The 22,583-nt window shown below is 53.1% G+C and overlaps 3 protein-coding genes across 8 annotated transcripts in view; all 3 read left to right on the top strand.

Moving 5' to 3' along the window:
* LOC146394886 (uncharacterized) overlaps positions 1-1,728 on the top strand; it is a 7,338-nt gene extending 5,610 nt beyond the window's left edge. The window contains exons 2-4 of one of the 3 annotated variants that reach the window (XR_014833545.1): positions 700-766; positions 1,061-1,112; positions 1,450-1,594. Coding sequence is in view for 2 of the 3 variants with exons in the window: in XM_085005181.1 (XP_084861307.1) it covers positions 1,061-1,112; positions 1,450-1,728 (331 nt within the window). In the remaining variant the exon portion in view is untranslated. Of the gene's footprint in view, positions 1-699; positions 767-1,060; positions 1,113-1,449 lie in introns of all 3 variants that reach the window. The other 2 variants (XM_085005181.1, XM_085005182.1) reach the window with 2 other exon arrangements.
* Positions 1,727-16,915, top strand: ABCF2 (ATP binding cassette subfamily F member 2). 4 transcript variants are annotated; one of them, XM_021079262.2, is made up of 15 exons: positions 1,727-2,070; positions 2,484-2,685; positions 8,371-8,583; positions 9,067-9,249; positions 9,334-9,505; positions 10,851-10,946; positions 11,766-11,868; positions 13,037-13,132; positions 13,272-13,391; positions 13,477-13,566; positions 13,910-14,020; positions 14,603-14,665; positions 14,841-14,969; positions 15,425-15,628; positions 16,304-16,915. In XM_021079262.2, the coding sequence occupies exons 2-15, from the start codon at positions 2,526-2,528 to the stop codon at positions 16,439-16,441; spliced, it is 1,878 nt and encodes a 625-aa protein (XP_020934921.1). In that variant the 5' UTR covers positions 1,727-2,070; positions 2,484-2,525; the 3' UTR covers positions 16,442-16,915. The 4 variants fall into 4 exon arrangements, with proteins under 4 accessions (XP_020934921.1, XP_020934917.1, XP_020934922.1 ...); XM_021079258.2 differs by having other exon boundaries at positions 1,727-1,805; XM_021079263.2 differs by lacking the exons at positions 1,727-2,070; positions 2,484-2,685 and adding an exon at positions 5,355-5,454.
* Positions 16,916-18,375: 1,460 nt separating this feature from the next.
* Positions 18,376-22,045, top strand: H2BK1 (H2B.K variant histone 1). Its single transcript, XM_013990749.3, has 2 exons — positions 18,376-19,684; positions 21,773-22,045. The coding sequence occupies exons 1-2, from the start codon at positions 19,523-19,525 to the stop codon at positions 22,007-22,009; spliced, it is 399 nt and encodes a 132-aa protein (XP_013846203.2). The 5' UTR covers positions 18,376-19,522; the 3' UTR covers positions 22,010-22,045.
* The last annotated feature ends 538 nt before the right edge of the window (positions 22,046-22,583 follow it).

The following is a 22,583-nucleotide window of genomic DNA, read 5'->3' on the forward strand; positions in this document are numbered from 1 at the left end:
CCCTAAGAACAGAGTGCCTCATTCTTGATCTCTGCCCAGAACTCCTTTCAGAGTGTGTTGAGGGTGAGTGACAGCAGTGGCTAGTGACGTCATTGTTGTAGAACCAGATGGCAAGTGACAGTTGTATGTGTGTGTGTGGTGTGTGTGTGTGTGTTTTGTTTTGTTTTTTAGGGCTGCACCTGCGGCATATGAAGTTCCCAGTCTAAGGGTTGAATCAGAGCTACAGCCGCTGGCCTACGCTACAGCCACAGCAACGCAGGATCTGAGCAGCATCTTCGACCTAGACCACAGCTCACGGGCAACGCCAGATCCTTAACCCACTGAGCAAGGCCAGGGATCAAACCTGCATCCTCATGGACACTAGTCGGGCTCGTTACTCCTGAGGCACAACAGGAACTTCCTGCAAGTGAGTTTTTAGTTGGCACTCTTAACTGTGAGCTCTCTGAGGTCAGGGAATGACTTGTGACCATTGCAGCTCTAGCATCTAGCTCTGAGCCTGACACACAGTATGCCCTTAGTTGGTGGAGGGTATTCTAGGAAAAGGCAAGCTCTAAGGCAGAGGTGTGAAATAGCATGTCTTCTGAAACGTAAGTAACTAGATTCTACTGGAGCACCAAGTTTGAGCAGGAAAATTAGATGTGTAGGAGTTGTGGTGAGCTCACTTTTTAATTTTTTTTTTTTTTTTTTTGGTTGTTCCAGGGATCAAACCTGTGCCACAGCAGTGACAATCCAGGTCCTTAACCTGCTGAGCCACCAAGCAAATTAAGTGAGCTCATTTTTTAAAAGGAGGAGTGCACTTTTGGAGAAAGAGCTCAGAGGAGTGACAGCTTCTTTTGCTTCCCTCCTGCTGTGTCACTGACAGTGAAACAGGGGTGGTCAGGAATCTGGAGAAGGGTTTGAGGTTTCAAATCTGGGACTTGCAATGTAGGCTATGACAAATCTGTGGGAGAATTTAAACAGTGAGAGTCAAAGGAAAAGTAACGGGCTAGGTCACGTGGCTAGCTGATAATAAGCTAAACTCAGAAAACGGTCATGTTTTGTTTTGGTTTTTTTACCTCAGGGCTTTCCCCATCAAATGTACTGGACTTGCATGGAAACCTAACAATTCTAAGGTGGGTAGGCGCCGCCGCCAAGGTTCAGGAACAACTTGGGCACCTTGGAAAAGTTTGGTTGAAACTGGACCAGCCCCTAAAATCTCCGTTTCATGAAACAAGGGCGCCTTTCTTTCATGAAAGCATTCTGTTCTTCGCATCACCTTCGTAGTGATGAGCTTCTTCCCCCTCTCACCAGCCACCTCTCTCTTCCTCCTCCTTCCACCTCCCTCCTCTACGCTCCCCCATTCTTTCCACCCAATTCCTGCCTGAGGCCTGCTGGGAAGTGTAGTCGCTCGCCCTGCTGTCTGAGCTGGTTGGGCCGCCCTATGAACTCGGTATCTGCATAATTCAACAGATTTTCCAGAGGTGGGGTAGCCTGGAAGGCCCAACCGCTTCTCCGAGGAGCAAGCCGGAATTTGCAGCTTCCACTGCCCCAAGGAGGCGGCTGCCAGAGCGCTCTTGGACTCCAATTCCTCCAGCCCCGCGCATCCTGATGACGTCACGCCGACCCGCGAGGCCCCTGGGATACCGGGTAGTTCTTGAGGCGGGGTCTCGGCCTAGGTCGACGCAGCTGGAGGACGACACTTCCCAGGAGTCTGCGCGGCGGCGCGCCGAGAGCCGCGCGAGGCTGTGATTGGCTGGTGAGCCGGCCGCACGCGGAGGAGCTCAAGGAGCAGCTCTGTTGCGACAGAGGCCGAGCGGCGAGGCCCAGTGAGTTGGGGGAAGGGGCGCTGAGGGGGGGGGGGTGCCGGCCGGTGAGGGTTGGCGGGGGTGGGGGCGGGGGTGGGGGAACCAGAAGAGGGTGGAAGGACTAGGCCGGGATGGAGACGGCTGCCGGAGAGAAGAAGGGACCTAGAGAGAGACGCTGACGGGCGGGGGCTGGGGAGGGTTCGGGGCTGGCGAGTGCGGAGACCCTAAGGAAACTCAGCGGGGGAGAACGAGGACGTCCCGGGAGAAAGCTGGAGCGGACGGCTAGGTGGTGTGGAGGGGGGACTACGGGGAGGAGACTGGAGGCGGACGGGAGGTGGAAGCCCGGGAAAGTGAGCCGGCCGGTTGCAGAGTGGAGCGCCAAGTTGTGGGGAAACTGGAGAGCGGGACCTGTGCCGAGGGGCAGAACCTGGTCCCTAACTGGAGGCCCTGGAAGGAGGAGCGTTTCCAGAGTGAGGCAGTCTGTGGGGATTGGTGGACAAAGCCGGAGGGGAGAGATGTTGAGATTAAAAGCGTGGCCGAGGATCAGACTTGGCCTGAGAGATCCCGACAGAGTTGGGACTGACTAGGCTGGGGCGGAGCTGGGTATCGGAGGCTCGCGAGGAAATGCTGGAGAGGGATGGAGCGAGGTCCAGGCACTCTGCGGAAGTTTAGAATTTGGGGGTCTTTGCCTTTCTTCAGGCTTCCTGAAAGAGCAGTAACGTTCCCCTGTGGTTCATCACTATGCCCTCGGACCTGGCCAAGAAGAAGGCAGCCAAAAAGAAGGAAGCTGCCAAAGCACGACAGCGGCCCAGAAAAGGACACGAAGAAAACGGAGATGCTGTCACAGAACCACAGGTGGCAGAGGAGAAAAATGAGGAGGCCAATGGCCGAGAGACCACAGGTGAATTGAGGGAGAGGTGGGTTCCTGGGATGGTTGCTACGACTTATGGATGCCCCAGCTGGAGTCAGAGGCCGGATGCTGGGGGCACTGGAGGATGTATCTGGTGCCACGAAACTTTTCATGATGAACCAAACCAGTAGAGTTGGAGCTTGTGCCATCCTGTTATTGATCAAGGAAGCTGAACACAAAAGTTCTCACATACTCAGTGGCAAGCAAATATGGGAGTTGTGCTGCCTCGCTGCTCTGTCTACCAGACTATGAGAAGGAGGTCAGTTCTCTGCTCCTTTCTCAGTTTCCACTTCTACACATGGTGGTCAGTGTGCCAGGCTCTCTGTCACATTATACCCTTGTCCTCCCAGAGGGAGTGACTATACCAACAAGAGAGAAATGTATGTATTGTTTTATGGGTTCTTCCTGGTAAAGAGATGCCTTTTCTGTTGTGAATGTTTTCAAGTATCAGACATTGTGCTAAATGCTGAGGCACTGTAAGCGTTGTCTGCCTTCTCATAACTTGCATTTTAGATGAGGGAACAGGGCAGAGTGTGGTAAAGAATATTCTAGGCCCTTGGCAGTCTATCCCAGTCTTCTTCCTTGCCCCCTGAAAACCTTTCCCTCTAAACCAGCCTCCATCCAGAGTATTTTTTCCCTTAAATAGTCACCACACTTCTGTCCATTTCCACACTGAGGTTTTAATACCGCAGTTTTTATGCTAGCTATCTATATTTGACATTTCTCTCAGGGCCCAGCTCAAGATGGTAAAATCTTTCCCAATCAAACCTGACGTCAATAATATTACCATTCACTGTGCCCCTGTACTATCTACAGTGTTACTTTTTTTGTGTTGTTACCTTTTCTTTATTCATCTAAATTGTTTGCTTTTTGAGTGCAGGGACCATGTCTTGGGTGATGCTTTTGTGTGTGTGTGTGTGTGTGTTATCAGCCTTGCAGACAGAGATACTAAATATAAGTGCAAAGAAGAAAGGACAATTACTAATGCGAATTACAACAGACAGGTAGGAATTCAGAAAAGGAAGGGTTAGGAGTTTCTGCTGTGGCACAGTGGGTTAAGAAGCTGACTGCAGTGGCTTGGGTTGCTACAAAGGCTTGGATTTGACCTCAGCCCAACACAATGCGTTAAAGGATCCAGCCTTGCCGTGTTGCTCCGGCTCGAATTCAGTCCCTGGCCCAGGAACTTCCATGTGCTGCAAGTGCAGCCATAAAAATTTTTTAAAAAAGAAAAAAGGAGTTAAAAATGATTGAGAGGAGAGAATTGAGTCATAGGCGTTGTCTCCAAATTAAATAAGAATTATGAGGGAAAGCTAGTGTCACAGAGTCAGACTGTGGGAAAGTTTTCTTCCTGGCCAGGGTAGTGGAGGGATGGGAGGTTAAGAGTGATGGGAGTGAACAAGCAGGCTGAATCGGGATCTATAAAGTAGACAGGGTTCCCCTAGGTCCTTATGAACCAGGGATTAGCAGAATCTATCATCAGCTCTGTGGCTGCTTGCTGGATGAGTTGGAAAGGGAGAAAGCTGAATCCCACTTTGAGACTATCGTCCACCGTTCCTGTTACAAATTTCTGCACCTCTCTCCCTAGGAAACCAGAATTTTTCGGGGGAACTAGCTGTAGTCACCCTCTCTCGGTGATAAGGGAGGGTTGGTCTTCACCCTGCTTCCTCAGGGAGCTACTGTTCTGAAAATGAAATCTGGTTTTCCTCAAAGCATTTCTTATTGCCAGTGACCCAAGGTCATTTCTGCTTTCATAATGGGTCCCCTCTCTTCTCTAAGTTTGGGATTAGTTAATGTTGCAGGTCATCATTCTCCAACCTTTACCAGTTGCCGTTGCCACATGGCCTTCTTTAGGTAGAAAGGGGTGGAAAGACCAAGATAAATAGCAAAGACAGTAACTTCTTGCAGACCGTTCAGCCTTCTTTAGAGTGTGAGGCTCCTCAAGATGGGCACTGGAGTTCAGCTGGTCCCCTGTCTGGAGAGGGAGTAGAAAGGGGCTGCTTGTGAAGTCTGCAGTGTCCTCTCTGATGAAGGTTATTCCAGAATCCCTTTTCCATATATTCAGTGCTATTCACTTATTTTTTGAGCCTGTTTTCTAGGATACTGTAGGCTAGAAGAGGGAGATCTAAGTCTTAGTTTTGTTGTGTTGTTGTTGTTGCTTTTTAGGGCCACACCTGCAGCATACAGAGGTTCCCAGGCTTGGGGTGGAATTGGAGCTACAGCTGCCGGCCTACACCACAGCCACAGCAATGAAGGATCCCCGACCCACTGAGCAAGGCCAGGGATCGAACCTGCATCCTCACATATACTAGTCAGATTCGTTTCCGCTGTGCCATGACGGGAACTCCTAAGTCTTAGTTTTGAAGCTCAGGACATGATTTAGGTCATAGAGGCTGTAAACTGGGAGAGATCAAGAGAAAATTGTATAAAGTTGTGCCTCAGTGTCTGCTGGGAATTGGTATCCCTGCAGATACCAAAATCCACAGATGTTCGAGTCCCTTATGTAAGATAATATGTGTGGTATTTGCATATAACCTAGTACATCTCTGAATTACTTATAACATCTAATGCAATGTAAATGCTATGGAAAGGTTGCCGGTGTGTGGCAAATTCAAGTTTTGCTTTTTGGAACTTTCCCGAAATTTTTTTTTTTTAATCCACAGTTGGTTCATTCTGTGGATGAAACTGGATACTGAGGGTTGGCTGTATAGCTTTCCCCTTACTTTTGATCTTCTCGCCTGAGCAGATGGAGCTATAGACCAGGTATTGGCAAACTTTCTCTGTAAAGATCCAGATGGTAAATGTGTAGCCTTGCGGGCTATGTGGTCTCTGATGCAGCTGTTCAGCTTTGCCATTGTAATGGACATGGACAGTATGTGAATGGTGGGTGTGGCTGTGTTCCAATAAAATTTTCTTGACAGAAACAGGCAGTTGGCGAAATCTGGCCAGGCCTTTTTATTTTATTTTTTTTCAGGGCCGCACCTTCAGCCTATGGAAGTTTCTAGGCTAGGGGTCAAATTGGAGCTGTAGCTGCCAGCGTATGGCACAGCCACAGCAGTGCCAGATCTGAGCTGCATCTGCAACCTGCACCACAGCTCACAGAAGTGCCAGATCCTTGAGCCACTGAGCAGGGCCAGGGATCCGAACCCGCTTCCTCATGGATGCTAGTCGGATTCATTACCACTGAGGCACAACGGGAACTCCTGGCCAGCCCTTTTTAAAGCCCCTCCCCTCTCAGGCTAAGAATGGTTTTTACCTTTTTTAAGTGGCTATATTTCAAATGGTAATATGTATGTATATATATTTACCTACATAATAGTTTTGATTTTGCCATTTGGGCTGCGGCAAACCCCAACATATTTACTATCTAGCCCTTTAAGGACAGTTTAGCAGCTCGTAATCTGGATGATAAAATTCTCCCTGCACCATTTCCTTAACATCTAGAATAGGGATTGGCACAGAGTGGGGCTGGGGAAACTTAACTGTGTGGGAAGGAGACTTTTAAATTCCCTTCACCAGTCGAGACAAAAGATTTGTCCTCCATTTGAAAAGTACAGGCAGACCTTGGAGATATTGTGGGTTGGGTTCCAGAGCACCAAATAAAGCAAATATTGTGATAAAGTGAGTCCCACAAATCTTTAGGTTTCCTTCCCAGTGCATATGAAAGTTCAATTTACACTCTACTTGGTAGTCTCCTAAGTGTGCAGTAGCCTTATGTGTAAGAAAAAGTGTTGAGACCTTAATTTAAAAGTACTTTATTGCTAAAAAAAAATACTAGCCCTCACAGGAGCCTTCAGTGAGTTGTAACATCAAAGATCACCAACCGTAACAAATATAATAATAACGAAAAAAAGTTTGAAATACTTTGATAAGGTCTAAAATGAGACACAGAGGCAAGGGAGGAAAGGCTGGTGGAAAGTGTTCATAGACGCGCTCGACACAGGGTTTCCCCCGACCTTCAATCTGTCAAAATTGCAGTGTCTGCGAAGCAGGGTAAAGGAAATATAGTAAAGCAAGGTAGGCCTGTGTTCACCGGGCACTGGAGGTGTACATACACTGAGCTGCTTGCTGAGGGAGAGGGGGAGGGACTGCCGTCTGTCTGGCAGGACAGTCCCTGCCCTCGGCCGGCTCACGGCAGGCAGAGCAGGTTCAGTGGCAGGGTGGGTACTGGCACCAGCAGTGGTAACCTCCTGACAGGATGGGGCGCTTGGAGAGTGACCTAAGACACTCCACACCCTCTCCCTTGGAGGGTGCTCCTGCCTATCCTGGGAGGGCACTTCCCCGCTCCTACACCATCTGTATCCTTCATAAGGACAAGCACATGGGCTTTCTCATTTCAGGGGTTCTCCTGGAGCATCACCTTGGAGACACAGGCAAGGATAACAAAGCCTGAAAAATTAGAAAAGTCTCATAGTAGCAGAACCTCATGTGTAGTTTTTGACTCCTTCCCAAAAAGGTTAACAGGTCACCTTCTTCTTGGAAGATGCTCATCAAGACTCTACTGTCGTCTCTGTCTCCCTCTCGACAGTACTTTGAGGGCACTTTCCTTTATATGGAAAAGTAATGTAATGAAATAGTTACAAGTCATGGCTTTGGGGTCAGACAAACCCTGGTTCAAATTCTGGCTCTGTCACTACTAGCCTGTTTGACCTCAACTATGTTATGATACCTCTTCCTTTCTAAAATGAGGGTAGTAAGCTTATACCTCATAAGGGTTATGCGGATGCGATTGGATGCGGAATGATGGTGGAGCACAGTCCCAGGCCCAGAGTAAAACTCAGCAACTAGCCAGTTAGTAATAGCCATTAAGAGGAGCTTCCTCTAGGCTCATCAGGTTAAGGATCTGGCATCGTCACTGCTGTGGCTCCAGTTACAGCTGTGGTGTGGGTTTGATCCCTGGCCCAGGAATTTCTGCATGCCATAGGCACAGCAAAAAAAAAAAAAGGAAAAGCCATTAATATTAGTAGCTCTTCCTAGCCTGAAAATGTAGTCATGCCTGAAAAACCACAAAGGCAGAACAGCGTCTCTTTTCTCATGGTCAGTTTGCATCTTTGAAACCCTCCAGACTTGAAACCGCTGGTTTTCCCAGCTTTGGCTCTGCCTGCCGCTAGTCCCTCTGCGTTTCCTCACGCTGGTCCCTTACGGGCAGCCAGACTTTTTGGAAGCACCATTTGGAAGTTCTCTGGGTCATGGAGCAAGAGAATGGCACCTCTCTGCTTTCTTTTGGACATTGGTACTAATTCTTTAACACACACTCAGTGTAGGGCAACTTGGAGTTCGAGCCGTTCCTACCATCCATTAAATCATCTGAGAACAAAAGAAGTTAGAATTGAAAGGACAAATTGCGAAGTAAAAAATGTCCATGAAAGCAGGACACCAGGGCAGATCGGTATCAGTGTGCACCCTGTTTAAAGCTTGTGAAACATCTGAGTCAGCTCAACCTGATCTTGACCCAGGTCCTTCAGGACATGCCTTGTTCAGCCTTGGGACACTATTTGGTAACTTAAAGAAGGGCTGAAGCCACAAAAGCCTGAATCGGAGCCTGAACCCGGGACCCGCAGATTGAAAGGCTGATGCTCCACAGACTGAGCTCTCCTATGCTGTAAGACAGACCGTTTGGTGTGAGAGCGTAGTCTCTCTCAGCCCTCTTCCCAAATTGCTTTGCTTTTCTGCCCCCAGAAGTGGATTTGCTAACCAAGGAGCTAGAGGACTTTGAAATGAAGAAAGCTGCTGCTCGAGCTGTCACTGGCGTGCTCGCCTCTCACCCCAACAGTACCGATGCCCACATCATCAACCTCTCCCTCACCTTCCACGGTCAAGAGCTGCTCAGTGACACCAAACTGGAATTAAACTCAGGCCGTCGCTATGGCCTCATTGGCTTAAACGGAATTGGTGAGGCCCTTGGAAGGCGAGGTGGGAGGTATTGCTCCTTGGCTCATCTGTCTCTCAGCAAGTGTTTGCTTAGCACCAGCTTTGTACAAACCTAGGAGTCTACAGGAAGGGGTGGGGGTTGACCAGCTAGGCCCAGGGCAGAGGAACTAGCAGTATGGAGCAGTCCTGTGCTCAGTCCCACAGGAGTAGTTAGAGACAGGAGGTGCTGGAGACGGGCGGGGGGGCAGCGGTGTGAGGCGGCTGTAGACGGACAGGCTCCCGGAGGAGGGCTGGGACTCGAATTGGAGGAAAGTGGGAAAGGCGCCCAAGGATGGGGGCAGGGATGGCCGAGTAACAGGATTTGAACTGGACGGATAAAGGGAAGGAGAGGACTCAGACTGGTGAGGTCACGTTTGGCCGGAGTGGAGGGGCTGATGTAGGGCAATGACAAGCAGACGGGTGCCGAGCGTCGCATCTCTTCCTGTTCCTTGCCCGCCCGCGCAGGAAAGTCCATGCTGCTCTCTGCTATTGGGAAGCGCGAAGTGCCCATCCCCGAGCACATCGACATCTACCACCTGACCCGGGAGATGCCCCCTAGCGACAAGACGCCCTTGCAGTGTGTGATGGAGGTCGACACGGAGCGGGCCATGCTGGAGAGGGAGGCTGAGCGGCTGGCTCACGAGGACGGTAGGGCTTTGGACCCAGGGCGCGGGGGTGGGCTTCCTCCCGGGAGAGGCCCAGGGAGCCTCACAGGCCATGTGCTGCCCACAGCCGAGTGTGAGAAGCTCTTAGAGCTCTACGAGCGCCTGGAGGAGCTGGATGCAGACAAGGCGGAGATGAGGGCCTCACGGATCTTGCACGGACTGGGATTCACACCTGCCATGCAACGCAAGAAGCTCAAAGACTTCAGTGGGGGCTGGAGGATGCGGGTTGCCCTTGCCAGGTGAGTCTCCCTCCTCCACCCTCGGTAGTGCCCCAGCTCTCTCAGGGTTAAGTGCTCACCCCACTGGAACTGCACAGGAAGGGCTTGATGGGCAGTAAGTGCCAACTAGGATGCCGATATTGCCAGTGTGGGAGCAGAGGCTGGGTGCATGAGCGAAGGAGGGAGCTTCCTGATGAAATGGTCGTGTTGGACTTCCGGCCAGCGCGGCACGGTGTTTAGGGATCCTGGAACCAGTCCTGGGTAAAATGGTAGAGTAGAGCTGTTTCTTGCCTTCGTTTTCACTCCCTTCCAACCCTTTTTTGTGCTCCAGTCCTTCTAATTCTTGCTGCATAGGTAAAATGTTAGCTCTTAAGGTATCTGTCCTTCTTAGCTTCCTGTGACCCAGACCAAGCAAGTTTCTGTAGACCATTATTCCCCCAGCAGATCCCTGGAAGTCCCCAGTTTAGTAAGTGGTTCCGCACCCCACCGTTCTCTGCCACGTGCATGGGTGAGACTTGATACACTGCTTAGCGAGGCTGCTGCTGGGTGCCTTAGGACGTGAGCGCCGTGGTTTTGCGTGCTAATGACGATTAGTGCCTCCGGTTCACCTAACAAGGTTTTAAAAATACAGACTTCCTAGTCTCTTGAGACTTCAGTTATGTGCAGTCAGAATGCTGGGGTTTGATGTCCAGTAATCTTCTTTCCAAAAAGTTCTGCAGGTGTGTTGACTGCAAGTGTGGGAACCAGCGGTCTCCCCTTGTTTCTTCTGTCTTGAGATTCCATCCAAGAAAAGAACATTCTTGAAGTTCCCATTGTGGCTCAGTGGAAATGAACCTGGCTAGTATGCCAGGGTTTGATCCCTGGCCTTGCTCAGTGGGTTAAGGATCCGGTGTTGCCATGACCTGTGTGTGGTGTAGGCTGGCAACTGCAGCTCCGATTGGACCCCTAGCCTGGGACCTTCCATATGCCACAGGTGCAGCCCCCAAAAGACAAAAGATAGAAAGAAGGAAAGAGAGAGCATTCTTGGGCCTCCTTGCTAGAGTCTGGCAGGCCCACCAGTTGGGTTTAACCTGTTAACCAGTTAGTTAGGTTTAACTTTTACGTCAGCACTCAGAGGACTTTTATAGCATGATCTCCAGGCTGTGTCTTCTCTCTGCTTCTCAGCTCTCTTTTCTGCCCTTTAACTCCCACTCTTTATCTCTGGTTTCTCTCCGAGTTCTCACCTTTCCTCTGAGGTCTAGAGCCTGGAGTTGATTTCAGGACTCTGCAGGCCTGACCAGAGTTACAGGAGTAGGCAGGCTGTCTGTCCCCTCCTGTGTAGCCCCCGTTAGACTGAAGTGGCCCTGTTTCCTTTCCTGTTCTTCAGAGCCCTCTTCATCCGGCCCTTCATGCTGCTCCTGGACGAGCCCACCAACCACCTGGACCTCGATGCTTGTGTGTGGTTGGAGGAGGAGCTAAAGACGTAAGGGGGCGGGGCTGCGGTTGCAGGGGGCGGGTCCTGAAGGGGTTGCTGAGCAGAGTCCAAGGGAGGCGGCTGAGCAGAAAGGCAGCGCTAGAGCAGGGGAGATGGACAGAAGTGGGGGCACAGTGATCTCTGGATTGGAAGGGCAGTAAGCACCTTTAGGGCAGGCTTTTTGTTTTTGTTTAGTCTGAAATATATGAGGTTTTTTGTTTTGCCTTTTTGATTTTTCCCATTATTTAAACTACATCTTTATTAAAGGCTATATTTTTTCTTAACTGTAGGTGTATGTATAAATGTATATCATCTAAACAGGTATTCCCATCTAAGATCATGATGCAGTGACAGAGGGAAAAATAGCCCATATGGTCCTAACGGCCAGAAAGCCAAACAACCTGGAATAGTGCCCTCATTCTAGAAGGCGGCTTTCCGTGGGCTCTTCAGTGGCTTGGTACCTTCTTTGAAAAGAAGAGCCTGGTGATCTTCACTGTCCTTGTTCCAGTTCTTCCCACCCGTGGTTTGAGATGTGTTGATGGGTGGTTGTGTGCATATGCTTTCGATTTTACCATTGCTGTTACCACCATCTCCATTCTGGGGAAAATTAGAACAGAAGCCTGAGGCATGCAGTGTCCTGCAGGCAGATTGTGCCCTGGTGGCTTAGGTGCTTGCTGAGGGCTGGGAAGTGGCCACTGAAGCTAAAGGATGCTCAGGCGTAGGGATGGGAGAGGATGAAGGTTTTCTGGGCCTGACCTTGAGCAGCTCCCCTGTTGTGAACCAGTGGCGGTTTTGCGCTCGTCCCTGACTGCTGCTCTGGCTTTGCAGTTTTAAGCGGATCCTGGTCCTCGTCTCCCACTCCCAGGACTTTCTGAATGGCGTCTGTACCAACATCATTCACATGCACAACAAGAAACTCAAGTATTACACGGTGAGTGCGCCCTGCTTCTCCATGGTAGCTCCTGTGCTTCCCATTCCTTGAAGTTCTCCTTTAAAAAAAAAAAAAGGAGACTTAGCAGCCCTTTCCTACCTATTGCTATAAAAAGACGCGGACGAGGAGCTCTGCAGCCTGTTTTATTTTCGTCCCAAAGTAATTGCTTTCAGGCCATAGGCCATGGATTGGCAGCCTGCGTGTGTGATGTGTGTTTGCCTTATGCAAAGAGGTTGACTTTTGCTGGTGCCCAGGCGGCGTTGCTGCTCTGTGCCTTCTCGAGTGGCTGCTTAACTCTGCTTGGTGGCAGTCAGCACATGACCCACCCGTCCATGACGAATGGGAGCCAGGATCCCAACAGCCCAGTTTTCTGCTGTACCTTTTCTCTTTTTTTTTCTTTCTTTCTTCTTTTTTTTTTTTTTTTTTTTTTTTTGTATTTCAAAAAAGAGGAAAATGTATCAAATAAAAATGGAAAATAGAAGTCCTCTGTATTGGACGTGCCACGGGAGTATTAATAGTTTCTTGAACAGTCTTTCAGAAATTTCACGTGTACCTTCAAGCCTTTGTAGAAAATTGCATGTATGCGTATCACACTTGTAGTCTTAAGTGTGCTTCTTTGTTTAAAGTTTAATGTGTGGTGGACTGCTTTCCTTGTGAGTAAATCAACCTTGTTCTTTTCTGTGACTGCTTCCTAAGTCATGGTGGGGCTATCCTGTAACGTATTTGTCAGACCCTTGTCAATGGATTTCGGCTGAGTCCAGGTTTTTGCAGGTGGAAAACCATGGCAGTCCAGGCCTTCACTCTGGTTGGTCTGAGTCTTCCCACCTGGCGGCAGGGCTTGTGATCCGCAGGACACGTCAGCCTCGGGGTGGGAGTAGGAGGAGGTGCGCGTGGAAGGCTCCTGCCAGTGCCGTGGGTGTCCTTATGGCTCACCTGAGGATCCGGTCTGGATCCCTGCTCTGGCTAAGCTAAGAACGGGAGGCACACAATCTAAAGATCAGGCTCTAGGTTAGATTCAGGTTCAGGTTCTTAATGGCCTTGCTCTTTCCCCACTGCACGGTCTTGGAGCCAGAGCCAAGGCAGCTGCCTGTCGCATCCCTCTGAACCCCGAGTGAGAACCCAGGACCCAGGCTGAAGCTGCCCTTCTCCCCTGGTGCGTTTTCTGCAGGGTAATTACGATCAGTATGTGAAGACACGGCTGGAGCTGGAAGAGAATCAGATGAAGCGGTTTCACTGGGAGCAGGATCAGATTGCACACATGAAGGTAGGGCGGGCACCCACCCAGTAGCCACCCAGAGGGGGGGCTTGGGGGCTCAAGAAGACACTGTCCTCGGTTCCCCCTGCATTTAGGATGGGTTGCGTGATGCCGGCCTCTCCTCAAGCCCCTGTCTGGTCTCTTGCAGAACTACATCGCCAGGTTTGGTCATGGCAGTGCCAAGCTGGCCCGGCAGGCCCAGAGCAAGGAGAAGACGCTACAGAAAATGATGGCCTCAGGCCTGACAGAGAGGGTTGTGAGCGACAAGGTAGGGCCCCCTGGCGGCGTTGGGTGGCCTGAGGTGAGGTGGACGCCGAAGGACCTGACTCGATGAGGCCCTCTCCTCTTCCCAGACCCTGTCCTTCTACTTCCCCCCGTGCGGCAAGATCCCTCCGCCCGTCATCATGGTGCAGAACGTCAGCTTCAAGTATACAAAGGATGGGGTGAGTACTGGGTGCGGGTGGGGGGCCGGGGCACGTTTTACAAGGTGCCTGTCAACCGGCAAGAGGAGTCTCCTCTGCGGACCACACCTACTGACCCATGCGGTGCCAGGGGTGTTCAGGTGTGGCAGCCTGGGGTGCCTCGTCCAGGGACTTAGAGTGGCCCCCTCGGGTCCCGGGAAGGAAGACTGCCCAGCTGGGTTGGGGGTGGAGGTGGTGGGCGGGGGTCTCCTGAGAGCTGCCCCCACCCCCCACCCCACCATGGTGATGGGGTCCCAGCGGGCGTGGTCTGCCAGTCAGGTTGGTCGGCTCCCTAGCCTGGTGTCCCTTTCTCTCCCCGCCTCAGCCTTGCATCTACAACAATCTGGAGTTCGGGATCGATCTTGACACACGAGTGGCTCTGGTGGGGCCCAATGGAGCCGGGAAGTCCACTCTTCTGAAGCTGCTGACTGGAGAGGTACGGTGCCACGTCGGGGCGTGCGGCTGCCGAGAGCAGACGCTGCTGTGTCTGAGCAAGAGCGAGGGTACAAGCAGCGGCACGGCTCCTGGAGGGCCCGAGCGGCCTGGCGATGGGGGGCCATCCACGCGGTGGGGTGTCAGCACTGGGCAGTTTTCTCTGGGAGAAGGCTGGGGGGGTCTGTGTGAGTGAGTGTGAGAGAACGCACTCGGGCCGCCTGTGGTTTCCCGCAGAGCGTTCCGAGCAGAGGGGCTGGGTTTTTACCGTGGGAAACGGGTGCCCTACCTGAACCCAGGTCCTGTACAGCGAGGGGCCTCCCATAGCAGTCACTTCACACGTGCTGAATAGAGCGTGGGCGCGTCCGCCTCCCTCGAAAACGTCCGCTTCGGTGCATCTCCCAACTTCCTAGCGTGGCCAGCACAGCAGTGTTGGGGGTGGTGGGGCGAACCCTCCTGGGGGAGTCGTGGGAGTCTTGCTCAGTGTGAACACACGTTTGTTTCCCCTCTCTGCCGGCGTCTGCTTCCGACCGGGTTTCTGTGTGTGTGTGCTCACCTTTCCCTGGACCACTGTGCTCTTTCCTAGCTCCTCCCCACCGACGGGATGATCCGAAAACACTCCCACGTCAAGATAGGGCGTTACCATCAGGTAGCGTCCTCAGGGTGGGGCGTTGCCAGGGGTGTGGGAACGGCGCCCAGGTCCACCCCCAGCTGCTTCCGGAAGCTCCAGCAGGCCCCCTGGGGGGAGGTAAAGAGCCACCAGCGGGGTTCCTTTTGAAGGGGGACAGCAGTCCCACCTGGGGGGCTTCCTTTTTTTCCGGTAGCATTTACAAGAGCAGCTGGACTTGGACCTCTCGCCCCTGGAGTACATGATGAAGTGCTACCCAGAGATCAAGGAGAAGGAAGAAATGAGGAAGATCATCGGGCGGTACGGTCTCAGCGGCAAACAGCAGGTCAGTGGAGGGCGTGGGCCGGAGCCCTGGGAGGCGGAGACGGCTCCACTCCCCTTCGCTCTGGGCTGCAGTGCAGTGGAGCTTACGGGTCTCAAGGAAGGAGCCGCGGTAGCGGCCCGTCTCCGACACAGCCTTGCCTACAGACAGCGGGGATCCCGGTATTTAAAGACAAGGGGACTTGACAGCTAGAAAACAAGTTTCAGATCCAGCTCCGGACTGAGGGTCCCCAGCATCGCTCCAGTGCATTAAGAGTCTGTGCCAGGGCAGGGCGCCAGGCTTCCCGATGCATCCCTTTCAGGCCTTGGGAGTCCGGCAGCTGGGCCACCATATTGCTGTGCGATCTTGGCTGGGCCTCCCTTTGCGTAAAGTGGTGACAAGAGAGGGGCCACGGGGAGAGGTGAGTGGGGTGCGGTGAGGATAACACTGAAGTTTGTAAACACCATGGTTCCACCCAGGTGAGCCCAATCCGGAACCTCTCTGATGGGCAGAAGTGCCGAGTGTGTCTAGCCTGGCTGGCCTGGCAGAACCCCCACATGCTCTTCTTGGACGAGCCCACCAACCACTTGGATATCGAGACCATCGACGCCCTGGCGGACGCCATCAATGAGTTCGAGGGTGGGATGATGCTGGTCAGCCATGACTTCAGACTCATTCAGCAGGTGAGGCTCCTGGCCGGGCAGGAGGCGTCAGTGAGGGGTCTGGGAGCTAGTTAGGTGGAACACAGCCATGGCACGTGGGGAGCACTCAATCTGTAGTTATTATATTTGGAACAAGGACTCAGGACATAGCGTGGAAAGGACCAGATCTCTGATCCTTTGGGAAACTTAGGAAACCTTAGCAGAAATGCTTCAATTCTTCAGTAGCTATTTGGGGCTTAGCCTCCTTGGCACTGTCTGTGGGGCGGTGAGGGAGCTGCGTGGAGAGCAGGGTACTTTTTTTATTGCAAGATTCTTGAGCCTGGAAATAGTATTACACCAAGAAGACTTGGGGTGACAGAGGGCTGCCCCTGGCCATTGGTAACAGAGCTGCTGGTCATTTCTCTGAAGCATTGAGGAAGGTGGGATGGAGAAAAGGATAAGAGAACAGGCCTAGGTCCTACCAGGGAGCTGGAAGTCTGGGTGACACAGCAGGTCCTGGCTTGGGGGGCTCCAGGGGAATCTTACTCTTGGGTTAGGCCACCCCGAAGAACTTTGAGATGGTAACCCTGTGAGGCTGGATATGGGGCTGGGTGGGAGGTTATGGAGCTTTCCTCCCAGAATCCCCTGGAACAGTCTACTGGGCAGGGATGGGAGGAGTGCCAGCCAGGATTGCTGAGCCTAGAATTGACTTTCTAGGTCGCACAAGAAATCTGGGTCTGTGAGAAGCAGACAATCACCAAGTGGCCGGGAGACATCCTGGCCTACAAGGAGCACCTCAAGTCCAAGGTGGTGGGCGAGGAGCCCCAGCTCACCCGGAGGACCCACAACGTGTGAGCCCTCGCCGGCGGGCCAGGCCCTGGGGCCGCACTCCTGCACTGCTGCAATACTGCTCCCCAGCTCCCCCCGCCCCCGCCTTAGCTGCACTCTGTGATCTCATCTACAGCTGGATGGTACCTGTCCGTCTCCTGTCCTTCCAGTCACTTCTGTCCACGTCTGGACTCGGCTGGCCCTGCCCGCCAGCCCCTTGCTGGTTCTGACCTGATAGCGATGCAGCCAGAGGCGTCCGAGGGTCAGCCCAAGGGCCGGTGCCCGGGTTGGCCTGTGAAAGAGCTTAGGATCCTCGTTTGCTGGGTTTGGGTGATGTTGGAGGAGCACCCCCAGCCCACCGTCCCCATTCCTTTCTGCTTCTGGTTGGAGCTCTGGACCAGGGCCTTAATCCTGGTTGGTTTTTAAATAATTATTTAACAGTGTAACTTTTAGACCTGCGCCACATCTACAGAGCGTCCAATAAAGAACGAAGAAGCCGTGGTCCCTACCTTCCTTCTTGGGTCCCTAGACCCCTCACCCCCCTCCTCCCTGCACTCACTGCCCCTCAACGAAAGCTGGGGTGGGAGTCCGTTGGATGGATGCCCACCAAGGTCCAGTCCACAGGCACTGGAAAACTCTCTTCTGATTCGAAATTGGGTTTTTTCCTAGGCCAGTGGTTCATAGACGTTAACATGTATCAGAATCACCTGGAAGACGCGTCAGCTCACGCGTTAGGTCTTACCCTGGAGTTTCTGGCTCTGGAGGTCTGGGCCCAAGAACTAACATTGCTGGGAAGTTCCCAGGTGATGCTGCTGGTCTGGGGACCCCCTTTGAGAACTGCTGACCTGGAGCACTTTTCAGAGTCATTGGAGGCTTTCCTGCTGCTGCCCGTACCAGTGCACTAGGGATGCTTGTTAAAGATGCAGGTTCCTGGGCTTCAGGCCTGTTCCTTTGGGTGGGATGGGGTAGATGCAGAAATGGTCAGGAGTTTGCATTTTCACACAACCTCCTGAACCCTGGTGGGTTACAGGAAGTTTTGTTACTTTACTTGTCCCCAGCCTTAGTTTTCATTAGTGATGTCTCCGTCTAAGCCACAACTCCACGTAGCCCGTCTGAACTTTCCTAGCACTTACAGCCTGTCCCACGTGGGGCGTCTCTGCCCTGAAACCTCAGCAGCCATCCCTGTGGGGAAGCACCCAGCTGTGATTTCTCAGTGCTTGTTACAGTGCATCTAAGACTATGTAGAACCACCCCCGCTCCCCAAAATCCCAGATGGTGTCTAGACTCCCAAGGAGTTGATGATCTAGTGGGAAAGTCAACGAGGCAGCAGGGGCATAAATCAGATGCCGCGGTGAGCCTTAGACAGGAGGGTATGCAGAAGGCCTTAATGGGGGGAGCAGCTGTGAGCAGCTGCCAAGAACGGCAGGATTGGTGCTCTAACTTCAAAGGTGAGTAAGTATCCTCTCGGGACCAGGGAGTTGAAGAGCTTCCCCGGGCGGAGGTGACCGTGGGTATCAGGTGAAGAGCCTGAGATGCTGAGCCTGAGACGCCAAGGCTGGAGCGATGGGCCTGGGCTTCTGCTCCATCCACCCTCTGACCCCAGCGGGCCTGGCTTGGCTGGCGGGTGCCTCAGGTGGGGCTTGGGAAAATGACCAAAGCCAGTCTGTCCTGAGTATCCAGAGGCCCGGTTATGGGGCTGAGGGGAGCAGATGAGAGCTGCCACTCTGCCCCAGGGGAGGCCTGGGCATGTTAAGAACTCCTGGGAAGTCTGGGGGTCTCCAGTGTGGTGCCGGAGGTGTAAGGGGTGGGGGGCTACTGAGCTGGAGGGGGCTAGTCAACTTGTCCAGAAAGCCTCAAAAAGCTTTAAAGAATGCTTAACGCCCACAGAGAACATCTTTCTACAAAAGCCCAAAATTAGCAGTGCCTTGTTTTGGACTAAGAATCACTCTCCTGGGTGCCTCAGGAGGGGGTTGGAAAGGAGGTGCTCCGGCTCTTCACCCTCTGGCAGGTGATACCACCTGTCAGGTGATGCCCCACCTCGATTGGGAAAACCCGCTTCCCCCACAGCCTGAACGTGTCCTGTTGCTCCCGGTGTCTTGAATCTCAGCATACAGGAACCCGCAATACTCGCTCACACGTGGGTGCAGAGTGGACAAGTTACCTTCTCCGAGTAACAGCGCCCTTTCTTCCCTCCCCTTCGCAGGTGACTTCAGGGCTGGAGAGCGCCCAGCTCTGCCCCGGCCTCTCAGCCGTGCTTCCTGCTGCCTCCCGCCTGGCCTGGGCTCGGGTTCTGCCCCACCTTCCGCCTTCAGCCCAAACTTCACTGTACCTGCACGCGTTGGTTTCTCCCTCCTTTTCACACTGTCTCTCTCTCACCTTCCTCCCAGCTAAAACATCTCCTCTCTCCTCCCCAGTTAAATGGTACCCGTCCTACCAGACCACCTTCAAGTCCCTATTCATTCTCTGAAGCTGCCGCTGGCCATCGTAGCCCTCAGCAAGTTTTTTCTTTTCTTTTTTCTTTCTTTTTTTGGCTGCACCTGTGGCATGTGGTAGTTCCCAGGCCAGGGATTGCACCCATACCACAGCAACGACCAGGGCCACAGCAGTGACAACACCAGGTCCTTAACCCAGTGTACCACAAGGGAACTCCATCACTAAGTTTTTCTGAACGCTCTGTCCCACACACCGGCCCTTTCACTGTTCTTTAATTGTTCCATGTGAATCAGTCGTGTCTCTTCAGCTAGATTGCAGAGCTCTGGGAAGTGTGTCCTCCTGCACCCCTCCACCCCCAGCATTCAGCCACATGCGCACAGCGGGCCCGGCTGGGCATGGCAGGGGTTCAGGGTGCGTGACCTCTGACAGGTGTGGAGTACTTTGGGTGGGGAAGGGGGCTGGTGGGGGGTTTCTTAGGAAATCACTGGGGGAGAGGAGGGAACAATCAGGCTCTTTAAGAATCAACTCAGAGCACGTTCGGAGGGGGTTGGGCCAAGCCCCTCCCCCGCGCCCAGGTGCCAGCCCCCAGCGCCACCGCCACCCCAGCGGGCCGGGCGCTGACTTCATAAAAGGCCGCCCAAGGAGCTGGCAGAAGCTGTCAGGCAGAGCGGGAGGATGAGCTCAGCGCATGGACAGCAGCAGCAGCAGCAGCAGCAGCAGCAGCAGCAGCAGCAGGGGGGCGGCCGGAGGGGCCGTAGTTCTGGGGAGAAGAAGTCCAAAAAGCGCAACCGGCGCAAAGAAACCTACTCAATGTACATCTACAAGGTGCTGAAGCAGGTGAGAGAGGAGCTGGCGCGTGCGTGTGCGTGCATGTGTGTGTGTGTGTGTGTGTGGAGTCCTGGCAAGAGAGCCCAGAGAGGGCACTGGGTCGGGGGTGCGAGTGCCCTCAGCATGTCATGCCCCTCTTGAGGGGTGTTGTTTAGCCTCAGAGGTCCTGTCCTGCCCCTGTGATGTGCGGGAGACGATGAAACACGCTCTCACGATGTCCAGACGCTTGCAGGGCTTTGGGACAGACAGGAAGACTGTATGGGACATAATTAAAGGAAGCCGGCAAGAAAGTGCCGAGCTGGAGATGATCAGGAGCCAAACGCATACCAGTACCAACAAGAAGCACTAGCTAGTGGTGGCTAGAGTCAGGAGGAATTTGTGTGAACTGCAGTCTTGGGGAGCCCTGCAGACAGGCAGCGCTCAAGGGCTCAGCGCTGGAGGCACTGAGGGCTTGGTCTGTTTTATAGATAGAAGCCTGACTACAGAAAGTCTCAGCAGGCTGAGTCACGTGGCCTGACAGCAGCGGAGGCCAGGCCCCCCGGCTCCAGGCAGGCCCCTCCATATTTCTGCCTGTCCCACCCCTCCCTAAGCCCCCCACTCTCTCTTCCTGTGACCAGCTGGCGCCTGTCCCTGGGACCAATGGGTACCCAGCCAGTGTGGCCAGAGGCTCCCAGGCAACCTGGCCTCAGACCTGCTGCCCTGCTCAGCAGAGCTGGGGCCGGAGGAGGCGGGTAGCCTGGAGCTTCGTTAGATTAGATCCCACCTCCACTGTGAACCACCTGAGCAGCTTGAGTGAGCTGACAGCTTGGTCCCGGGGCGGGGGGGTAGGATGGGACTGGATTAGCCAAAAAGCCCCCAGTGTCCTGAAGAAAGTGAGGTGGAGTGGGGAATAGTAGCTTCATCTAACTTTTCAGCTCAGGAATTGTGAGGGAAGGGTTGGACCAGGCCTGGGCTTGCAGCAAAGAGGTTCCGAGCGACTCACCCACGTGCTGTGCTGGCGGGCGGTGGGGGAGCCACCATCTCACGCTGGCGACCCTGCCAACAGGATGTGATGACAGCACGAGGGGTTTTGGCTCAGGTTTCCTGTCCTACGAGCAGAGGGAGTGGCTGGGCGGGAAGCCTGAGTTCTGTCCCCACCACTGACTATATATCGTCAGGCAGTCACTCATCTCCCGCTTCATGGAGAAAGCGTCTGCCTGCTCACATTGCAGGACTGTTCAAGGTCCCTACCATTTGTTTTCCTGGAGATCACCTAGTTGGAAAGCTTGTGTGACAGAGGAGGAAACTGAGGCACAGAGCAACTGCCTTTTTTTTTTTTTTTTTGGCTTTTTGCTATTTCTTGAGCCACTCCCGCGGCATATGGAGGTTCCCAGGCTAGGGGTTGAATTGGAGCTGTAGCCACCAGCCTATGCCAGAGCCACAGCAACTCGGGATCCGAGCCACGTCTGCAACCTACACCACAGCTCATGGCAACGCCGGATCCTTAACCCACTGAGCAAGGGCAAGGACCGAACCCGCAACCTCATGGTTCCTAGTCGGATTCGTTAACCACTGTGCCACGATAGGAACTCCATGCCTTATTTATGGTTGGTACAGTGACTCATGGTACAGCCACAGAACCCAGGTCTCCTCAGTCCTCGTCTGATGCTGAGATTGTGTCGAGTGTCCTCTCTAGAGAATAATTTGGTAACGATCTACTGAGTTATAGGCACAGACCCTCTAGGAATCACTTTCTTTGTGCTCATACAAGTGTTCAGAGACATTTGTTACAACACAAAGTAATAGCAAAAAAGCAAAACAAAGCCCCTAAATGTCCCTAAAGGGAGGGATGGTGAGATAAACTATGATTCGCCTGTGCTATGGGATACTATCAAAGGCATTAAATGAGAAAAGCGAAAAAGAGGGAGCATTCCTTACAGATGGGAGAAACTTTTTTTCTTTTTTACTTGGATATAGTAGCAAAACCCCACATCCCTGTTTCCTCGTCTCCTAGCCTCTGGGAAGAGGCTGAGGAGGCGGCCTCGCAGTCCTCAAGTTGGGGCTCGGGGCGTCGCGCAGAGCCTCCTGGCTAACAGACTGGTCCTGCTGCCTCTGCAGGTGCACCCCGACATCGGCATCTCTTCCAAGGCCATGAGCATCATGAACTCATTTGTGAATGATGTGTTTGAGCGGCTGGCCGGCGAGGCCGCCCGGCTGGCCCAGTACTCGGGCCGAACCACGCTGACATCCCGGGAGGTGCAGACGGCCGTGCGTCTGCTGCTGCCTGGCGAGCTGGCCAAGCACGCTGTGTCTGAGGGCACTAAGGCTGTCACCAAGTACACCAGCTCCAAGTGACCCCAGAGGCTTGGGGTTAATAAACAGTGAACTGCTCCTGTGCACTGTGGTGCTTTGAATAAGGGACACGTGATGGCAAGGTGTGACCTGGGGCCAGGGTGTCATCACCTTTTATGGCTCCCCAGGGGGAACAGCATTTACTCATACTTTCCTTTTTAGTTTTTATTTTATTGTTTTGGCTTTTTAGGGCCGCACCCACGGCATATGAACGTTCCCAGGCTAGGGGTCGAATCGGAGCTACAGCTGCCGGCCTCCGCCACAGCCACAGCAACGCAGGATCTGAGCCGCATTTTTGACCTACACCACAGCTCACAACAACGCTGGATCCTTAACCCGCTGAGGGAGGCCAGGGATTGAACCCACCACCACCTCATGGTTCCTAGTCAGATTCGTTTCTACTGCACCATGCCGGGAACTCCACTCATACTTTTTAAAAGCTGATTTCTGTGTGTGCCTGATGAGCACCGTGTGGTAGTACTTTGCTAATGTACCGCGTTCTGATTCTCAGTGAGAGGATGCAGGACTTGATCTGGATTAGAATCCTGGATCTGCTGCTGGCTGTTGCTGTCAGGCC

This window comes from Sus scrofa, chromosome 18 (assembly GCF_054392235.1).
Source record: "Sus scrofa isolate SSC_HxYL_T2T_F1_AM1 chromosome 18, Sscrofa_HxYL_maternal_Yorkshire_Landrace_v2.0, whole genome shotgun sequence".
NCBI classification, from domain to species: Eukaryota; Metazoa; Chordata; class Mammalia; order Artiodactyla; family Suidae; genus Sus; species Sus scrofa.

What these genes read in the sequence shown, in the direction of transcription:
- ABCF2 (XM_021079262.2), top strand. Translation starts at nt 2,526, where the DNA reads ATGCCCTCGGACCTGGCCAAGAAGAAGGCAGCCAAAAAGAAGGAAGCT. An exon ending in ATGCGGGTTGCCCTTGCCAG is followed by an intron (nt 9,506 to 10,850) that starts GTGAGTCTCCCT and finishes CCTGTTCTTCAG; the next exon opens with AGCCCTCTTCATCCGGCCCT. An exon ending in AGAGGGTTGTGAGCGACAAG is followed by an intron (nt 13,392 to 13,476) that starts GTAGGGCCCCCT and finishes TCCTCTTCCCAG; the next exon opens with ACCCTGTCCTTCTACTTCCC.
- H2BK1 (XM_013990749.3), top strand. Translation starts at nt 19,523, where the DNA reads ATGAGCTCAGCGCATGGACAGCAGCAGCAGCAGCAGCAGCAGCAGCAG. An exon ending in TCTACAAGGTGCTGAAGCAG is followed by an intron (nt 19,685 to 21,772) that starts GTGAGAGAGGAG and finishes CTGCCTCTGCAG; the next exon opens with GTGCACCCCGACATCGGCAT.